Genomic DNA, 20,030 nt, shown 5'->3' with positions numbered 1-20,030 from the left:
GGGGGGGCGGGTCAGTGGGCAATTAAATGTGCTAGCACGCATCTGATAGCTCAGATGTTCCTGGAAAAATCCGCCACGGATCAGGAATCATCAGACCCGTCTAGCGGAAGGAAAGGCGGAGTTAGGTTGAGGATTAGCACGCTAATTACAAGCACTTTCGCTTCCCGCGCAGGGTGAATGAAGTGTATGGGTGCCAAAGAAAATGTGTGGCCTGCATGATTGTGTGAAGGTTCGAAGGCGAAACTGACTTCTCGTTGTCGTAGTAAAGTTTCCCGATGGCCCAGGCCACGATGATGGGGAACGGGATACCTGCACAACCGCAAAACACAAAGCATACAAGACATGACCATACATGGACAGCAACTTGTTTGCGTGCTCGGAATCCGAGCACACTTGTGGAATTAGCCCGGTTTCGCGTGATGCTCGACTGCTAGCTTGAGTTTTGTTTCTGTTTTGCTTTTTTCAGTTGGCTGCTTGTGCGGTGCCGCCTGATCATCAGTCAGGTTCTCAAGCGCTGTCCAGATGATTTTGTCAACTTTTTGCACTCGTTCGCTGGTGTGCTTTTTCCACGCCGCGTTTGACCTCGTTACACTTTTCTCACCCTCGGCCGATTCTCACATCTCTCGTCTTCCTTTCAAAACGTTTGCGCTATTTTTAGTCTGTTGTCCTGTCGCCCAAAAACGTTCCGAATTCAGCTAGCGTGACCGCTCTGTTCTCATTTTGTGTTTTTCTGGGACCTCGCGTGCGTGCGTCTGCGTACACCAGCCGATGCAGATGAACATCCACTTGCGCAGCTTGTCAGTGGAGTACGTGAGCACGATGGCGGTGTGGAGGTAGCATCCTTCGCCAAACATCCAGAAGAAGTTGGTGGAGTGGAAATAGTTAAAGGAAGCTGTCACCAGCCGGCACCAGACCTTCAAAATAAAACACACACGCACGCTCTCAAGTCACTGGACTTGTTTACGGCAAGCACGGCTTGTGTGCTCAAGTGCCACGTTTGGATTTGAAAACTGACAGATGGCCTCAAGTGAACAGTTGCATTGAATCCGATTTTTGATTTCCCGGGAGGCTTGACGAATTTATGGGTTCAACTGTTCAATTTATTTGACTCCATTCGTTTACAATCAGAGAGTGAACCAACTCATTAGTGGGAGGAATTAATTTGAAACAAGAGGAGGCATTTTAATGGACCAATTTGGAGCGAAAAAGCCGAAAGTGATATTGACGCCTCTTGGTAATTTCCCCCACTGTCAGATCTCGTTGCCAGACGAAAGAAGTTTTCTCGGCTTCAAGATGTTGTCGGCGGGTGGGGTTGCACTCACCACGTTGCTCTCGTGCACCTCTGGGCTCATGGTGAGCTGCACCACGAACCACGTGGCGTTCCTCAGGATGAAGGCGCTGATCAGGTTCCAGTGGATGATGTTCCTCAGGCATCGGATGCTCCTTTCCAAACCGCCAGCAGAGAATCAATCGGCACGTTGTCGGAATAACAGGACTATCTTCTCCAAAGAATTGATCAGTATATTTTCGAATATCAAATCAAACCGGAGAAGCTTAACTGGGGCTACACAGATTTCAAACAGTGAAGGCCTCATCTATGTGGTAAAATGATCCCAGCAAAATGTGTGCTTGAAAATTGGGAATGTAGCACACCACAGCAGGGGGGGGACCGCATTTGCATCCAAGACATGACGTGTCTCATTTGTGCTCTCGAAAGTGCAGGCAGGAAGCGGCGCAGGCGAAAGGAACATTTTGTGACACCACCCAGGGAAGGTCGCTATGAGCCCCCTGACGGGGGAAATACGCCGGATGACCTTTCATGCTTATTAGGAGGACAGGTGTGCTTGTTAGCGGGGCGGGAGCGGCTTGTTAAGAGCTCAAGTGAAGCTAACAAGACAACACGTCTTGTGAGCATGTTTTGAGGAAGAAAAGCTGCCGGTCAGATTCAAACCCAGAACCTTGAAATGCCGAGCGGAAGTGTTGACCGCTTGCACAATGCACTGTGTGAGGTGATGACCTGGCGTCTTGTGATCTTTTTGGAGCTCTTTTGCTCCATTTTGTTGAGTGCACCTCCCCAGGGGTGACAGGCTGCCCCAACACGACTTGTGCATAAACGCGCTCGTCTCCAGCTTTTTGCTTTTTCTCCTTCGCGCTTTTCGCACTCTCCCAAGTCTGCAAGTCAGCCCGAGATCGACCACCTCCTCGGCCAGTGTGAACCCCCCCGTGACACGTGTGTGTGTTGTGTGTTGCCCATCCCTGTACCTCCCCAGCCCCAGTTTCCCACATGCCCCCCCCCCCACCTTACTGCTGGCATAGATGTTTGGATCGCCTTCTTCCACACGTATGGAGACGTGTCCTATTTGGCGGTGGATTGTCATTCCGTGACCAAATGGGGCTTTGCAATAAGATGTGGGTGGTGGTGAAGCGCAGGAGGGAGTGGGGGGTGGCGGGGGGGGTGGGGGGGGGGGGGGGGGGGGGGGGGTGCTCATGGCACTTACCTCAAACACAGGAAGAGGAAGAAGGCAACCAGCAGCGCCAACATGGAGATGACATGACCCAGGAAGTTGATGATCACCGCCATCTGGTAGTGCATCTTGCCCTTTTTCTGGAAACGCCAGCAAACACCTTCGTCATCATCATCATCATCATCATCGGAATTTTTAAATTTCTTTTTCTGGGCCAGTCGTGGAAGCACGCATCACGACAGAAGGCTGTGAGCCAATCAATATTGGACGTCAAAGCAACCGCTGGCGAGGTGTCCTGACATTCTGGCCCACGATCCGCTGGGAAACGAGGACAAGCGGCAGAAGCGACTGATTGGATGACGTCATTTTCTTGTTTTGAGTTTTGTTTTTTTTTTTCATCGCTTCCGGTGGCGATTTTTGAGGGAGCGAGCGAGCGGGCGGTCGGCCTGCATTTACGTAAGCCGCTGGTGTCTGCGTGGGGATTAAGACCTTTAATCCACACATCAGCTCTCCCAATTCGACATACACACCTGCCAGCATGCTCCTGCGCAGGACACCCCACCTCAAAAGCATTTTCATTTTGAGTTCATTTCGTAAACAAAACATATTCGTTACTTCATTCGTTTTCCTTAACTACAATAACCTTGCCCCTGATTCGCTCCTCAGTCACTACAAAGACATTTTCGGAACTATCCCGGTCTGGGAAAGAGTAAATGATTGGAGAACAGTCCAAAGCCGCGCTCGTGCGGATGGCTATGCCTGGCGACAAATTGTGCTGGCACCGCATCAGAAGCAAAATGTGGAGCGCAGCGGGGAAATCGTTTTTGGCAAACAAAGAAAAGTCATTCAAGATGGTGACCCAGAAAAATTTTCAAAATGATTTGAGACTGGCTCACCTCCTGGTTCAGGATGGCCTTGCACATGGAATAGTTCCCCTTAGCGGCCCAGGTCCCATTGGACAGGCACTTCCTGTACACATTGTCTACAATCACACACACACACACATGCCACATCACTATATGCGAAAAACTGCTCAAATTGATTTCCATAGGGTAACAGATGACGGACAGGTAAGGAAAGTCTCGTGTCATGTGACCCGAGCGGGAAAGATGGGGACGACAGGCGTGACCGGCGCGTCCAGAGACCAAAAGCCAGCAGCATGCTTCCAAAATGTTTGGAAGCATGTGAGTAGACAGCGTAGCCCGAGGGCGCCAAGGCGCTAATGTGCTCGCGGTGCGCTAAAAATAGTGACACGGCGCTGAATGGGAAAATGTCATCTGGCATCAAGATTAGCCGCATCACGCTCGAGTCCCCGTAGCCCAAACCGGTATGGGAACGCGGCGACCTTGCTTGAGACTCCTCCGCAGTGATTTGACGCCGTCTCAGTGATTCTATGCGACGTCTACGTAATGGACCTCCGTGTTGTGACTGGACGCATCGACTTGATGCCGTGACTGCACGCCGATGGCTCCCGTCACCGGTTTGACGCGGTGGCGTCTTCGCACGGATGACTGCAGAGTCAACACGCAGCAACCTGAAGTTGAATCTTGCGAATGATCCTCTTACCGTCATGGCGGTGTACAAGCGAATTGAAGGCGTTGCTCCACATCAATGCAACACACGTCACCCTCCAAAAAATATATACTTCTTAAATCATAAAGGACACAAAAAAAAAAAAAAAAAATACAAATGAGTCAAAGGTACAACGCAAATTCAGCAAGCGGCCGTTTTGGGGATTTCCCTGAAAAGTTGTCATTTTGACAGTGTGAGGATTTCAACCGACAGCAACAATCTGTTATTGTTATCTAGTTATTTTTGTCCGACACAGTGACTCGATTTCTGTGAGTCAATGCAGCGACTCGATGACTCGACGCTGGACTCAGCTGCAGCCGTGGCAAGTCACCGCAGTGTCTCCATGCAAATGTTTGCAGGCGTGCAAAAAGACAGCGCAGCCTGCGGGCGCTAACGTGCTCACGGCGGTCTGAAAATAGCAGCACGGGCACCGAATGGGGGGAAACATCCTTTCGCATCCAGATGAGCCGCATCGCTCAGGAGTCTCCGGAGCTGCGCAAACCAGCATCAGGCACGACGACGCCTTGACCTTCCTGACCGGGAAGCTCGCTTAAGATTCCTTCGCGGCGCTCAAGACGTCAGCCGGCTGCCAAGCGAGCGCTCTGTTAAGCGAGCGTTCTGCCAGGAGTTCTATTAGCATCATATTTCACCGCTCAACCGCCCAGCATCGTTGGTGGCGAGCAGGTGCCAAATCTAAGTGCGGGATGCGGAACATCCGACACGCTCTGCCGCGGCCCGCCCGTCCTTCCTGTCCACTAATTAAGGTTGCGGGAAAAGGGTTTGAGCGCTTTGGTGGGATTGAGCTGTTTGGTCACCGTGGCGACCCAAGGCTCCAGTCGTGCATAGGTGGAAAGGATCCGTGCATGATTGACTGCACAGTGCAGTGTCACAGAGAAGCCGGTCCACGCACTGACTCAAATTAAGCAAGGACGTAAGTGATTCCGCTCAATGACTGCTTGCCTCGCGTGCACTGTCTTGACACAGTGTCTCGATGCAGCGAGGACTCGTCTCAATCCCAATGCCAGCGCCTTTATGTTTGGATGCCGTGACATCTCTCAATCACTCCCAAGTAGTGACTTGATGCAGTGACTCATCTTGACAATTCTCACTGCCGTCTTGATGCAATGACTCACTGGAAGCAAGCTGACGCAGTGAGTCAATGCAGTGCCTGACTGCATCGCAATTTTTGCACACAGTTTGGCTCGAGATGCAGTGAATGATGCAGCAAATGGATGACTCCGATTGGATGCGATCACTTTCCGTAGCAAGTCGATGCAGTGGCCACCGCGGTGGTGCATGAAGACAACACCAAAGCCAAGACTCAGAATTTCCACATGGTAGTGTAAAACAAAACCCATAAACAAATTTTCTTGCCGCTTTGGACGCGGCCGACAGACGTTCCGCAACCCAAACACGCAAAACTCATGTTTGCCTTTGGGACAAAACACAGAAAGTGGAACACATTTCCACACTGTACTGAAGGGAACTCTGTGTGTGTGTGTGTGTGTGTGTGTGTGTGTGTGTGTGTGTGTGTGTGTGTTCGTTGGATAACAATCCTCCAATCCCACTGCACGGAAGTGCTGCGTGCTGCTGTGTAGGCTTGTTAGCTGGCGTACAATCCCCCTCCCCAAACCCCCCCACACACACGCGCGCTCACACCTCCAGATTGACTTCCACAAATCAACAGAGTGAGTCAGGGGGGGACAAGCGGGCTGCTGGTTGCTGAGGAAAAAGGGGAATGGGGCGGGGTTCGTCTGCGCATCCAGCAAGTCGCCTCTGGAGACCACCAAGTGAAAGCGGTGGGAGTCGGGGGGCTTGGTTTAGCTGTTTGTCTAAGTATGTAGAGAATGTTTGTCCTGTCATCAGTGTGGTTCTCCATGTCCAGGGAGGATCTCGCTAGCGGGTATGAATGAAAGAAAGAAAAAGTTTTTTAAAAAAAATAGAAAGAATAAGAAACAAACGGACAAACAAACGATGGTCCAGGATTTGTTGGAATCTAATTTTGGAAATCCAGCCTGATTCCAGCGGGATGATTCATGGCACATATTCAGCGCTCACAATGGGCAAGATATTTTTAGAAGGCAACGCTTTATTGGGGATCAGGTTTTCTTCTTCTACTCCTTGGGGTTTTCTTCTCCTCCTCCTCCTTCTTCTTTTCCTTCTTCTCACCTCCCTCATACTAATTTCCACTTTCAAAACATCCTTTTGCCAAAATTGTAATGTTCAAGGTCACCCAACCAGGATTTGACTTTGACGTTTTAAAAAATGTTTTCATGGTGACGGGAACAAGATTCAAAATCATCCTGATTTCATCTTTTGCAGATTCCCAATCACAAGCTTTCCAAACAAAGCATCTGGACCGCAACATTCCAACAAGAAAGAACCCCAACTTTGTGTGTGAGCGCGCGCGTGTGTGTGTGTGTGTGTGTGTGTGTGTGTGTGTGTGCGCGCGCGCGTGTGTGTTGGGGGGTAGTTTGCAAGGTCACTAAAGTGATAAACATTGACAGTGGCACTCTATAAAAATATGGCAAAGGAGTCATGTGACCTGGCCGCTGAGCTCATTAAATATTCAAGAAGGATGAATAATGAATTGGCAGTTTAAAATAGAGCACTCAAGTATACTTTACAATCAATAACGTCCATAGGGTGACTGTGAATATTTCCCCCAGTGTGACTTTTTGTTATCGTTCTAAAAGTTTGGATGACCTTGCTGCCAAACACACCAACACGTAACGTTAGCCACGCTTGTTAATATGCAAACAGACAAATTAGCCATGCTGGTGAATCCTTCCAACAGCCAAACTGGAAAACAATATTATCAACGCTGGTCAGCATGGCAACGGACTCGTGATAATGGCAAATTCAAATTACATTAGACACGCTAGCTAACACACTAACAAACTCAATTAGCTACACATGAACATGCTAGCCTTGTTCTTGTCAAAAAATGTTAGCCGTTTGCCCCCCTCCTGATCCCCGTACTTTGATGAGATTCACATTGATGTTGTTGTTGTTTTTTTTTTTTTAAATGTCAGCACGAGGCAAAGAAATAGCGACACTTAGGCTAATTAGCGGCCTTGTTTGTACACTCAGCTGCCAACATTCGTGAGGATGATGCCTTAAGGAGGAAAAAAAACCCAACAATGACAAAAAACCCATGGGGGCTACTGTGACATCATCACAAAATGATGACATCGGGACATACTGATGACATCATCACGTGTCCAAGCACGTGTCCCCACCTCCTCACCGCTACTTTCATATGTCCTCTTTTTGTTTCCTACTTTCCATAACTGACTAATTTGAATGCTCATGCTAATTTTTATAAACAATTGTGTGAGCCCGCGGGAGCCACGGCACGCCATTTTATGTTGTTTTTCACATTTTTCTCTGCTGCCACTGGCAAGATGGCACATTCAGCCCATGAAAATGGCGTGTGGATGCTGCGCCAATTGTGTGCTGCTCTTTGGTAGATGCATGTCAATTTTGTGAAGGTGCCGTGTTGATTGCAGATGGTAGCGTGTCGATGGCAAGTAGCTGGCATGATGCTATGGTGTAGAAGCGAATGGCGTGTCGCACATAGATGGCGTGTTGCTTCTGTGGGGCTGAAGTAAGAGCGTGGCTGGCGCATAGTTGCGGCGGTCTTACTCGTGGTGTTGTATCGGACGCCGTACAACATCTCGGGACACGGTCTGGACACAATGTGAGCGGCGGGGCTGCGGGGCCAGCAGGTGCCGATGCCGTCCAGTGATACCTCGCAATATGCGTCTCCCGCCCCTGCAACACGAGCGACATGCAAATTGGGCGTTGGCCGGCTTTAGCATGCACTTGTTGCGTGTCTTGGGTGTTGTTGCTGCCTCACCGGTTGGCTGGACGCTGGCGTTGCTCAGCATCATCTGCGTCTCGTTCCAGGAGGACGCCAGCGATTGGACTGAAAACACAAGCAAGACGTCACATCACATCAGCGTGCGGACACATCAGGTCCTTGATCTGCAGCTCAGGGTCCGTGTACTAGTTCATTCACTATCCTCACTGGGAGAAAATTTTTCCCACTAGTTTGACAATTGTGTCTTATCAGGAGCATTTTTCCCAAGACTTGTTACACTTTTGGCTGACTCGTAAACAATTAAACCTTACTAGTCTACCACAAGTAAAATGAGTTTCCTTTGTGTGTGTGTGTGTGTGTGTGTGTGTGTGTGTGTGTGTGTGTGTGTGTGTGTGTGTTTAAGGGCAACAGTAAGCGATGGTGACAGGGGTCCCCGCGGCCACATGGGCACCACCACAGCAAGGAAGAAAGCAGTCGTGTCCTCGGGCTTCGCCGTTCTTCCTCTGACAACTTGGGAGCCTTCGGAGCAGCGGGACCATACTCGAGGGGGCGGGGCACGTAGCCCGTGGGGAACGCCGCCTGGCTCCTACACTTAAACACTCTTTGAAACGTCAAAGCAATTCAAGTCACATCTTGAGGACGCCTAGTTATTTTTAACAACACGTCAGCTCGGCTGCTCATTAGGGCCTTGGTACGCACGTCGACATCGTTCATTAATGATGATGCCGACCAAATGATTCATTAATGATGATGATGATTGAGTCATTCACAAATTTATTGATGGGAAGGAGCCATTCAAGGATGAGCACAATCAGCACGGTGCCTCATTCACTGATGTTCGACAAGCAAACAGCAGCTTGTGACAAAGTACAAGATTAGGCTATGCTAATTAGCCCGCAACACACCGATGACTTCCAAGCACACTCTCGCCTGTGTGTGTGCACGTTATGAAAAGAGCATCCTGCCCTCCCCTGGCAGGAAGTAGAGCTGACTTTCAGTGGACTTGATTCTTCCAACGGTCTTCGAACCGGACTCCCTCAAAAGAGCATCAAAGAGCTGCAGCTCGGGCACTAATCACTTTTCTTTTCTTTCCTTCTGAATGTGCTTCCCTTTGTGGTGGCTTGTGTGAAGCACATTGAGTTGCCTTTTGTATGAAAAAAGTTGCCTTTCAAAAATCATCGAATCTAGAAACATTCGAGAGTGACAGCCCTCGAATGCTGCCATCGGTGTGATGTGCGCATTCCAGCCACGTGTGCGTGTGTCGTCTTACCGGAGGAGGCATTGGCGGCCGCGCCGAGGATGGCGTCGCACGTTGCATCGGCCCGAGAGGCCGACGGCAGGAAGACGCAGAGGGCGGCGCACATCTGCAGAAACACACGCAAACGTTCACGCCTGTCACATGTCGTCACAGTGTCACCGCAGTGGCGGAAAGACAGGGCAAGCAAGGCCCGCTCTGCTCGAACTAACACTTTGTCGTGCGCTGGCTGACTGCCATTCATATTCCAAATTCTCATTTGTTTTCTATGAAATTGTTCCCACAATGGTGTTGGTTGCTTCCACTGCGTGGACGTTTGATTTTGTTTTATGCAATCGGATTTCAGCCTGCTAAGTCAATCTGTTCTGCACACTTGGTACTACACTGGGCTTCTCCACCTCTGTGGCACGCCACTGTCACTGTCGCATGCTGATGACATCATCACGGGATGTGTGACATCATCAAAACACAAGGTCGTGGAACTGTCATGTGAACTCTTGACTTCACGTGTAGCGTAACAGCTCACGTGTCTCGTGTTGACCAAGGTTTCACGCACACGCATACACACACACACACACACACGAGGAGATCACAGCTGCGACCGCGCTTTCATCTTGGATCGCTTTGGTGAAGCCTGGATGAGCGCACAGAAACATTTTGCGGGGAAAAAAATCCCAAGTGGAACCACACACCTAGAACATCCTGACTGGAACATTCCGACTCAAACATCCTGAGCGGATCTTCTCGACCACAACAACTAACTAGAACATCCCGAATGGACTCAAAAGACCCTGCCGAGAAGCTCCTGACTGAACAGCCTAACTTAATAGTCCTTGACCACAACAGCCGAACTGGAACATACCAAGTGGACACAATGAACAGAACATCCCGGACTAGACCTTCTTGACTGGAACGTTCCAACGCTCCCATCGCAATTGGAAAGTGCTCACCAGGACTTTTGAACCTCCTGAACCACCCAACGAGAAGCCGACTGAGCATTGTGAGCATCCTGACCGTAGCTAGCCAACTTGAGGATCCCGAGTGACCGTCTTTGCTGTGGTGGGAGCCACTCACTCATTGCCTCCTCCCCCAATCACGATACGTGCTTTTGGCCATCGGGCACTTTGATAATTCTGGAACAAACAAAACAAAATCATGAAGCAGTCATCATTCATTACTTCCTCTGCAGCTATTTTTGTAATGGTGGACTGTCTAGTTGACTCATTTCTCCAACCCAAAATATTTTGGGGCAACATTATTTTCTCACGACCACGTGCAGTCAAGGTGCATTGTGGGATACACAGAAGCCAACCAGAAGAGTGAACTTCAACTGATTACTACCAATGTTCCAAACCCCTTTTTCTTTCGAACCGATACCAGCGATACTGAATACCAATAGTACTGTTGCCTTTGAAACCATAAATTTGGCTGAACACACTTGACAGATCATTGTCAACAAAGACCTTTCCTTTCTTCCTTTGTGATGCACAGCACGACTCGCCCAACTGTCAAGCGCTCACAATGCAGTGTCAACTCCTGGTGAACTGGACTTAGCCCATGCCAGATGTTGTTGCCTTAAGTATCGGTGGCTGGTATCAACAGTCTTCACCTGTACCCGATACATTGAAATAAGGCTGGTGGTATCCGTACTTGCCCAGCCCTACTCACTCGACATTCCAACAGATGCCCAAACCTGCTCTGACATGGCATCACATGTCGTATGATGATGACATTGTCTGATGCTAAAGTTGTGATGATACACAAAGAAAGTTGTTCTGTCAAGACAAAATAAAGAACCAATCCTTCTTTGTTTCTAACCACTCGACAATGTGTTGCTCTTCAATGTGACTATGTTGTTGGGTTTTGGGAAATGGGAGCAAGTCAGAAGAAGAGAACTCACCTGGAGGACAAACATTTTGCCCTCACATCCTTCTCAGAAGAAGAGGAGAGGAGGCAGAAAGGAGGAGAGGAAAAAGAAGGGAAGCTCTTGCGCTCATGGAGGAGCGGGTGTTGTGTCCACGAGGGGGAAGGAGGTGCAGGTGGAGTGTTGTTGTCTGCGGCCAGCCGGCGATCGATCGCTTCTCTCGCTCCTCTCCCCCCCACTGTCCGTCCTCAAGCGAACCTCCTCGTCTCCGTCCTCCTTCTCCTTCTCCTTCTTCCTCTTCTTGTCCTTCTGCCGGCCCGACGACAAGTCCGCGGCGCGTCGGCTCATCCAGCTGGCGGTGACGCGCCGCGGACACGCGCGTCAACGCACCGCCCACCCGAGGCGAGACGCGCGCGACCTCGCGCGAAAGGTGAGAAGCCTGCGCGCGCGCCAAAGTTGTGCAGAGCTCCCTGCTGGCCTGGTGGGAAACGAGAGACAGACCCGCACCACGCCACGGCGAAGTCTTGCGCGGCGCGCGCACGTGTGACGTGTTTCCATTTGGACCGGTGCCAAAGTGGGAGGAGCCGAAGGGTGGCACCCGTACGCGTGCGCGCTTGCAAACGCAATGATCCACGACAAAAAAAAAAAGAGTGATGACGTTAACAATTCTTACTATATGAGAGGCGAGACTCCGAGACGTCCAGCAACTTGTAAATGAACCAAGGCAGGAGTCAAAGAAGGCATGAATGATCGAGTGGTGGAGTGAATGAATGAAGGAGTCAATCAAGGAGGGGAGCGAACGTGTAGACCAGGGGCGGGCAACTCCTGTCCACGAGGGGCGCTACCCACCCTGTTTTACATAGTCCAACACACCTGATTCAAAAATCTGGGAAAAATCTCAGACATGCAGGATGGCGGCCCTCGAGGAGCGCAGTTGTCCACCCCTGATGCAAAGGCTAAAATGGACATGTTAACCCACCAAATCACCATCCATTTAGGTTCGTGCATTTTCTGAGGAACATCCTGAAGAAATTAAGCTAATGGTCGATTCTTAAAACTAATCCTTAATTGCAGGCAACATCTGATGGTCTGCAGAGATCGCCACCTGCAGTTTGGATGTGGGCATTGCGTCTAGGAACAAGCCACAAAGTCCATCCAAAATAAATGAGTGGAAAACAAGCAACTGTGAGTGAGTCCTGCACGTCCACCCCAGCAGAGCAAACAGGAAGTTGCGGTCAAGTTTTAACTGTTCGCTTATGGCAAACAGCACAGCCGGCGGGGAAGCGTTCTGGTCCTAGTTAAACTAGGGCAATCTTTGTGCTGCAGTGAGGTGACAAGCAAGAAAGGGTGAAAGCTTGATTGTCTCAGAAATGAAAAAAAATGTTTGACATAACGCCGAAAGGAGGCCAAATGTTGAGGCGTAGACAAAAGCTTGCTCCTGATTGGCGGCAGGTGTCAAAATGGACAAATCCCGCTTCCTCATTGGTTGCTCGTGTCTGACTGGACAAACCAGCTGTGTTTTCCTTGGCAGAGGTTGCATAACGCGGATATTTTAATCAAGCTCCCTGCAGCTGGAAAAGGGGACAATGCTGAAATCCCCCTCACCCTCCCATCGCCACCCACGCTTGCCGTCGCTCTCTTATCCCCCTCCTTGCCTGCCCCCTGAATCGAAAAGACAATTTGTCTTCAATCAGCCAACATCGTCCATACACACTCACCTAGGCCTTAAATCCTCCCTTGTACATATGTGTGCGCTTATCCTTGCTTTCCCCAAAATATATAGATATAATAGTGGGAGTCTACCATGTCGCAACCAAGAAGCTACCACAGAGAAGCTGACATGAAGCCAGCTATCAAGACGCTAACATTCGGATAGGTTCCTATCATGAAGAAAAAATATATATTTGAAGATTCATTTATTTAGATTTGAAGCAGCATTTTGTCCTTTGGTACTAACATTTGGAAGCTAACGTGGAAACTAACAGGAATAAGCTAACAGGAAGCCAATGTGGGTTCCCCCCCCCCCCCCCAAATGTGCCTGCAAGGAACACGACGCAAACATGGTTTGAGTGCGATGCAAAGTTCTGCAAAGAGCGAGTGAGGACACTTTGATGTTTACAACTTTGTACAAAGTAATTGTAGAAAGTACTTTTGTGATTGAGTACTTTTTGAAAGTAGTTTGGAGGCTTAGGAAAAAAAAAAACTTCAAAGACTTTGTGAGCTCGTCAAGTTTTGACCCAGAAAAGAAGACAGTCACTTAGTCTAATGCTTTGTGTGTGTTGCGTGTGTGTGTTGTGAGTGTGCATTTAGTTGTGTGTGTGTGCATGCTGGTCCTTGTTTTGTTAGCTCTGGGTGTGTGAATGTGCATGTGTGGGTGATGTGGATGTTGTATGCTTTGTGTGTGTGTGTGTGTGTGTGTGTGTGTGTGTGCGTGCGCATGCGTGCTGGGCCTTGTTTAGCAAGATGTTGGGGTATGTGTGCACGTATGTTTCAGTGTGCATGTTTTCTGTGCATGTAACGGATTTGCATGTGTGGGTGCGCGTTTTGTTTGTGTGCAAGTGTATTTGTATCACTCTGTTTTGTGTGTGTGTGTGTGTGTGTGTGTGTGTGTGTGTGTGTGTGTGTGTGTGTGTGTGTGTGTGTGTGTGTGTGAGAACATGACCTTGTGAGTGTGCGGGAGTCACGTGTGGTTTGTTTTTGTGTGATTGTGTCTTGTTTGTGTGCATGTGTTATATGTGTTTTCGTGTTTGCATATGCATGCCTAGGGTATATTTGCGTGTGTGTGTGTGTGTGTGTGTGTGTGTGTGTGTGAGTGTGTTGGCCGACATCCCGCGAACCGTGTTTGCCGTGTTGGCTAACGACGTCAAGAAACTTGGCGCCACTTGAAGTTATGATTCTTTTCCAAGACGAAAACAAAGGCTGCATTGGGACTCATTGATTCATTCCCAAATCGCGAAACACTATATCGGGATGATTCTACAGTGGACTTCGTAGTTGACACTTGAGCTGAAACCATTAATCGAACACCCCCCTCACTACTATATTGGGAATTTTATTTCATGCCATCATGTGAGGATGAGAAGTTCAGATAATGGATGAACTATAAAGTTGACCCTCAGGCTGAAACGAAGCGATTAGCCTCTAATTACTTTGGAGGGATTTGCTACGAAAAGGCTAATTCATGATGTAGTACACAAAAAAGTGTATTTTGACGACAGGCAATATCCAGTGGGATGGGTGGATAAATCGGTGTACGTGGGGGAGGGTGGCCGGAGATGAGCACTCAGCCTCGAGAAGATGAACTATTGATTTTGTACCGCAGCGGCGTGAGGAAAACTTGTTAGCGCTTGTGCGATTATTTGGAGATTACATTTGTCACAGGCAGATGACAGCCCATCTATCCCCCCCGCACGATAAGATCTATCATCGTTTACACACTGAAGACCGACGACACGCACGCCTGTCGGGGGGAGCGTATGAGAAACGAGCAACCGGTTCCTAACCAGCCAGACAAATCATCACGCTGCCGACTCACAGCTCCTCCCGCACCCGCAATCCATACTTGCAACGGACCGTTGGACAAACACTGTCCTCTCACTGGACTGAGAAGATAAACACTTTCTTCTCATTGACCGCTCTCATGTTTGACTGCTTAAATAATCGCTCATCATCGGCTGCTCATATCTGCCTCGACCAACACTCAATGCTTGCGCCCAAGTGGCTCTCACTTCGACGCAGGCCATACACGTCGCATGTTTATGTATTGATCAAGTATTGATTCCAATATGACGTGAATATTTTTGTGTATGTGTGTGTGTGTGTGTGTGTGTGATGTGAGCGAGGAGACAGCGGCGTGTGCGAAGGTGAAACCACAAGTGACGGTCAAACAGCGGTCGCCTTTTAATGACTGCTAAAAATAAAAGGCAGCCAGCAGGCGCGCGCGCGGCGCCGGGATACAAACACAAGAACACAAACGTGAACCCGTCAACACACCAACAAAGAACGGAGCACACGCGTGTTCTTTCTCACAGATATCACCTGAAATGTGAAGCGAACATGTTGATGCTAAAATGATGCGCAAGCCCATATTTGAAAAATTTGCCTGGAAACGCTAATGTGGGGTGAACAAAGCAAAACTGTAGAAGCTAACATGATGCTGGCGTGTAAAGCTAACCGATCACCAAACAGTGTACAATCAATCAATCAATCAATCAATCAAATGTGCACCTATTTTAGAAGTGATTCAGTAATAAAGTGATTCAGTAATTGATTAAGAAAATAGATAAGAAGAAAACGTTATCAAGTTACTTAATTAGAAAGACGGACTTGGTTTAAGAGGCACAGAGTGTGTCCTAGAAAGGTCAGCGGTCATGTTCTGTTGTTCTTTTCTGTCCTCTGGTGTTGTTTAGGTGTCATTACAACCAAATGTCCAATCTTCTTTTTAATTTGTAAAACTATTAATCAAATTCATCTCATGAGTTGAAACGCACGCGCGCACACACACGCACACACACACACACACGCACACGCACACACGTACACACACAGACACACATTTAGACACACATTTAGACACACACACACACACACACACACACACACACACACACACACACACACACACTCACTCACTCACTCACATCCAAATATAAAAGTTTCAACGCACTATTTTCAGTATTTTCATGAGCTCGTGTTGTTGCGTGCGTATTTCTGTGAGTGTGTTTGTGTGTAGGATGAAAAGAGAGTCTATGTGTGTGCGCGTGTCTGTGTTTACGTGTTTTGCGCGTATGTTTTGTCAATGCGTCTGACGGTCAAGTTTTCGTCTTGTGTATGTTTATGTTTCGTGGGTGCGCGCGTCCACTAGCCGCAGTTCCGGTGGCGACCAGAAGAGGACGCCATGTTGTCGGCCCTCCCCTCATACTGCCATCCACAAACAAGAGGCGCGTCAATGTGTGTGTGTGCGCGCGCGCGCACTGCAGCATCGCGGCGCGGCCCAGAAGCGAACCAGCACTTCCTTGCAGGCTCCAGGACCGAGACCAGGATCCGTATCACCAGGATCCCCCGGGTGGGACCGAAGCGGCAACCACTCAGTCCGTCCGTCATGACATGTAGCTGCGGCGATGGGGGCCGTGCGCGTGTTTCGTGTGCTCGTCTTGGCGTGCGTGTGCGCGCTGTGGGAGGCCAAGTCCGTGCACGAGCATTTTGGTAAGCTCTCGCCTCGCGCGCTTCATGCCATGGGAGTGGTCGCAGGCACCAGCGAGGCTTCGGGTTATCTTTTGTTCATCACTCTCATTTTCAGCCTCAGCTTCATCGACGTCATGCGAGCGAGCTTCACGTGCACGCGCAGCGACCGTCATGTGCGCGCGCGTGTGATCATTGTGCGCTTTTAATGTCATCTTCATCATCTCCGTCATCTTCATCGTCGTCAGGTCGTTTTTTGTGAGGGCCATGACGTCATTATGTTGCTGGCTTGCGTTCTGACGTGCCCGCGCACAGATGCACAAAGACCAAAATAGGAGAGAAGCTAAAATGGCGGTGGATGTGTTTCGTGACATCATAACGATAATATTATAACACTCACACGCACACACATATATCACAGACACACAACACATCACACAAATAACACACACAACACACAAGTAACAAAACAACATATGCACTCACAATACGCATCCAGAACATGCACACTCACGGACAACACAAACATGCAATACCAAGAACACACACACACAGACACCACACACAAATATGACACAGGTGAAACCCGCACACACAAACACACTCGCACGACATCCAAAGGTAAAACACGTAAGCGCTCACATGCATGATGCAAACCTGATGAAGCTACCAGAACGCTACCTAGGGCGAGCGAACATAACGAGGATGACATGTTGGTGCTAACATCTCAAACCTCACATGAAGCTAACGAGCATGTGGAAGAGTACCATTTCTTTCCATGCTAACATGATGTCACCTGTCACGTGCATTGCACCGCAGAGGTCCAAATCAAAGTCCAGGTGTTCGACAACAGTGACCTGACTCCGTTAGCCGACGCCCTGGTGGAGGTCCACGGCAACCAGAGTGTATTGGCAACGGCTCGTGCTGGCGCAGACGGCACGGTGACGGTGGACTTTGGGTACCGTGCTGCTAGCTGGGTCATCATCAGTGCTGCCAAAGCAAACTACGTCACCAACTCGGTGCCGTGGTTCTCGGGCCGCCCGCCCCGTAAGACCAGCCCGCTCTCTCACGCTTTGGTCATGCCCGGCATGCATTTATGCTTGTCTTCTTTTCCTCCTTACTCTTCTTCTTCTTTTTCTTCTGGTCCTCCTCTTCTGTCAGTGTACGCCTCAGTAAGTTTGTACCTTCTGGTTCATCGACCCGGTACGCTGATTCTGTACGATGACGTCCTTCTCGTTCTGTCCGGCTCACCAGGTAATAAAGAAAAAAAAAAGAAATAATGTTGCCGCATGAACTTTCTTCAAATATAATGAAAAAATGGTGTCTAGTGACATCTTAGTTCCATTGTTAAAATGCTGAAGCTGGTAATCACTTGCCTTGGTGACCGAGTGCGCTATGTGATGTGGCAGGTGGCGGCGAGCATCCCGTGGTGCAATTTCCCCGGAAGTCATTGCACCTGCCGCCGGACTCCAACGGGACGGCGCTGGCGGCCTCGCTGACCGCCGCCAGGACTCAGGACGAGATGGGCGGCTTCCCCTTCTTGCTGGGCCGCGAGACCAACGGCTCAGGTCCGAGAACGACGCTCCCCCCTAATCTTTGTCTTCAATTCAAAACCTGTGCTGATCTCAAATCCAAAATGATGCAATGCCGCCACCTACTGGCGTCTGTTCGTCATACCAAAATTGTCAGTAAACGCTGGGGCCGGGCCTGTGTTTTGGTGTTCAGGCGCAGACGCGGGTTGGACTGACTTGATGCCGTTGGCACTCGTCGCCGTGGAGCTCTCGGACAAAGACGGCAGCCCCGTCCCTGTTTCGGACTCCATCCGCATTTCCGTGCCGCTTCCGTCGGACACGCGCAATAGGATGGCCACCAGCGTGCCCACGTGGATGTATCAGCAGCACACGGGTGAGCAACGTCTGCCTCAAATCAAATACAAATTTTGCGCTGCCATCACATACACAAAAGTTATTATTCCAGTCCCATACTGAACATCTTTTTCCATTTGAAGCAGTTTAACTCATCATTTGCGCGCCCCTTGGTTGGATGAGGAGGTTGAGGCTGATGATTCTTATTCATCATATCGCCGTTGTGCAAAAGTGTTGATGGTGCATGTGTGCGGCACAGGGCTGTGGGTGCGCAACGGTACGGGCTACATCCAGAAGGAAGGCTCGCACTTTGTGTGGAAGGCCGTGCTCTCTCAAACGGGCTACTGGGTGGCCGCTTTTCCCGCCTCCTCAGGTAAGCCGTCGTGTGCCCTCAGAGAAAATGCCACACTTGGAAAAGCTTTTCGGTGAAGCTGTGTCTCCCCTTTCACCACCTGGAGAGTTTTTACCGTTCCTTCTAACGAGCGCTGATAGGCTACGTGATGTTTGGTATGATGTTTCACACCCGCGTGAGCCTGCAGTAACTTGAAAAGACGATCACTGCAAAATGCCAGGAGATTGATGTACACAATGTCAAAATCTGCCATCCAGTGAGACCAGTTGTAGCGTGGGACGAGTGTTTCGTTTTAGTTTTCTTGCCCCCGCTCGTGTGTGTTGACTTTTGTCGGGTGCGGTTGCAGGACTGGGCCCGAGCCACCCGGGCCTGAGGGACATCACCACCTACCACACCCTGTTCCTGCTGGCCATCCTGGGCTCTTTGGCTCTGCTGGTTCTCATCCTGCTCTGCGTTCTGCTCTACTACTGCAGGTGCGGCCTTTTCGGAGCCAAACGGGAATTTGAGTTGACCGAAATCCAAACGTGTTGTCGGCGTGTGCTCGCTTGCAGGCGGAAGTGTTTGAAACCTCGTCGGCAGCTCGGGAAGCCTCTCCCCTCCAATGCCAACGGCGCCAAGCGGGACCAAGGCACGTCCACGTCACGCCTCAATCTAATATGCGGTGGTCATGCCGAGTCGGGTCCGTCCGACGATAAGTCGGACCCATCCCCCTCCCGGGACTACCGCAGCTCTCGCGAGGACCTCTCCAAGCACGTGGCTGCTCACAAGCTGCGACATTCCATGGGCAAAAACACTTCTGGTTCTCAGCGCGCTGAATGCTTCGCCATGAAAGCAACCCGAGCCACCGACACCAACAACCTGGACAACCCGCTGCTGCACGAAGACTACGACCAGGGCTACGGTCCCATCGAAGGCGGCAAGTCCGACTATCACAGGCACCACAGCGCCAACGACAATCGCGGCTCCTCGTCCGACCCGCCGTCGCCGCCGCGCTTCCAAGGCTACGTGCCGAGCCAGCCCGATAAACCTCCGGAATATTCGGCGGCGGCGGCCGACAGCCTGGCCCGGCCCACCTCCCTCAACACCCAGCCGGGCCAGATCATCTTCTGCAGCTCAATCGATCAGATGAAGGAGAACATGTACCGCAGCATGGTGCCCACCCTGGTCATCCCCGCCCACTATATGCGCCTGCCGTCAGAGTTTGCCGCCAAGGACGGCAAAGAGCCGAAGGAAGGCAACAAAGATGGCGTCCAGATGGGAGGAGCCCAGCAACAGCAGCAGCAGCAACAACGGCAGCAGTGCGGCCCCGCCGGGGACGAGTCGGAGGACCCCGGCTGGACGCCCGACTCGTCCGGGGGTGCCGTCACCATCCCGGTGCTGTTCAACGACTCCACCATGGCTCAGATGAACGGAGAACTGCAAGCCCTAACAGAAAAGAAGCTTTTGGAGCTGGGCGTCAAGCAGCACCCGCGGGCCTGGTTCATCTCCTTGGACGGCCGCGCCAACGCCCACGTGCGCCACTCCTACATCGATGCCGGCAACGACCTGAGCGGCGGCGGATTTGGCGGCGGGGCCGGAAGCTCTGCGAGAGACGCCAACCTGGTACCGCCCCTGGAGGCTCACGAGCGCAAGAATGGCAGCGGGCTCAAG

General features: G+C 50.4%; 2 protein-coding genes across 4 annotated transcripts in view; one reads left to right on the top strand and one right to left on the bottom strand.

Annotated features, from left to right (window-relative positions):
- Nucleotides 1–11,544, bottom strand: part of LOC109518638 (corticotropin-releasing factor receptor 1-like) — a 15,157-nt gene extending 3,613 nt beyond the window's left edge. The window contains exons 1-9 of one of the 3 annotated variants that reach the window (XM_019874646.1): nucleotides 11,019–11,544; nucleotides 9,134–9,227; nucleotides 7,900–7,968; nucleotides 7,686–7,814; nucleotides 3,362–3,447; nucleotides 2,499–2,605; nucleotides 1,323–1,443; nucleotides 761–914; nucleotides 249–309 (exon numbers count right to left, since the gene is read on the bottom strand). In XM_019874646.1, the coding sequence (XP_019730205.1) occupies nucleotides 249–309; nucleotides 761–914; nucleotides 1,323–1,443; nucleotides 2,499–2,605; nucleotides 3,362–3,447; nucleotides 7,686–7,814; nucleotides 7,900–7,968; nucleotides 9,134–9,227; nucleotides 11,019–11,033 (836 nt within the window). In that variant the 5' untranslated portion in view covers nucleotides 11,034–11,544. Of the gene's footprint in view, nucleotides 1–248; nucleotides 310–760; nucleotides 915–1,322; nucleotides 1,444–2,498; nucleotides 2,615–3,361; nucleotides 3,448–7,685; nucleotides 7,815–7,899; nucleotides 7,969–9,133; nucleotides 9,228–10,068; nucleotides 10,190–11,018 lie in introns of those variants that run through there. The other 2 variants (XM_019874645.1, XM_019874647.1) reach the window with 2 other exon arrangements.
- Nucleotides 11,545–15,869: 4,325 nt separating this feature from the next.
- The window catches only part of fam171a2b (family with sequence similarity 171 member A2b), a 5,495-nt gene continuing 1,334 nt past the window's right edge, over nucleotides 15,870–20,030 (top strand). The window contains 9 exon segments of the mRNA XM_019874642.1: nucleotides 15,870–16,187; nucleotides 16,983–17,210; nucleotides 17,325–17,417; nucleotides 17,573–17,731; nucleotides 17,889–18,068; nucleotides 18,288–18,401; nucleotides 18,727–18,853; nucleotides 18,932–20,023; nucleotides 20,025–20,030. The exon segment at nucleotides 20,025–20,030 is cut by the window's right edge and continues 1,334 nt beyond it. Coding sequence (XP_019730201.1) covers nucleotides 16,103–16,187; nucleotides 16,983–17,210; nucleotides 17,325–17,417; nucleotides 17,573–17,731; nucleotides 17,889–18,068; nucleotides 18,288–18,401; nucleotides 18,727–18,853; nucleotides 18,932–20,023; nucleotides 20,025–20,030 — 2,084 coding nt within the window. The 5' untranslated portion in view covers nucleotides 15,870–16,102.

The sequence above is a fragment of the Hippocampus comes genome, unplaced genomic scaffold (genome assembly GCF_001891065.2).
Source record: "Hippocampus comes isolate QL1 unplaced genomic scaffold, H_comes_QL1_v1.1 scaffold279, whole genome shotgun sequence".
NCBI lineage: Eukaryota > Metazoa > Chordata > Actinopteri > Syngnathiformes > Syngnathidae > Hippocampus > Hippocampus comes.
Note: the sequence above shows the minus strand (reverse complement) of the source record. Positions and strands in the feature narration are given on the sequence as shown.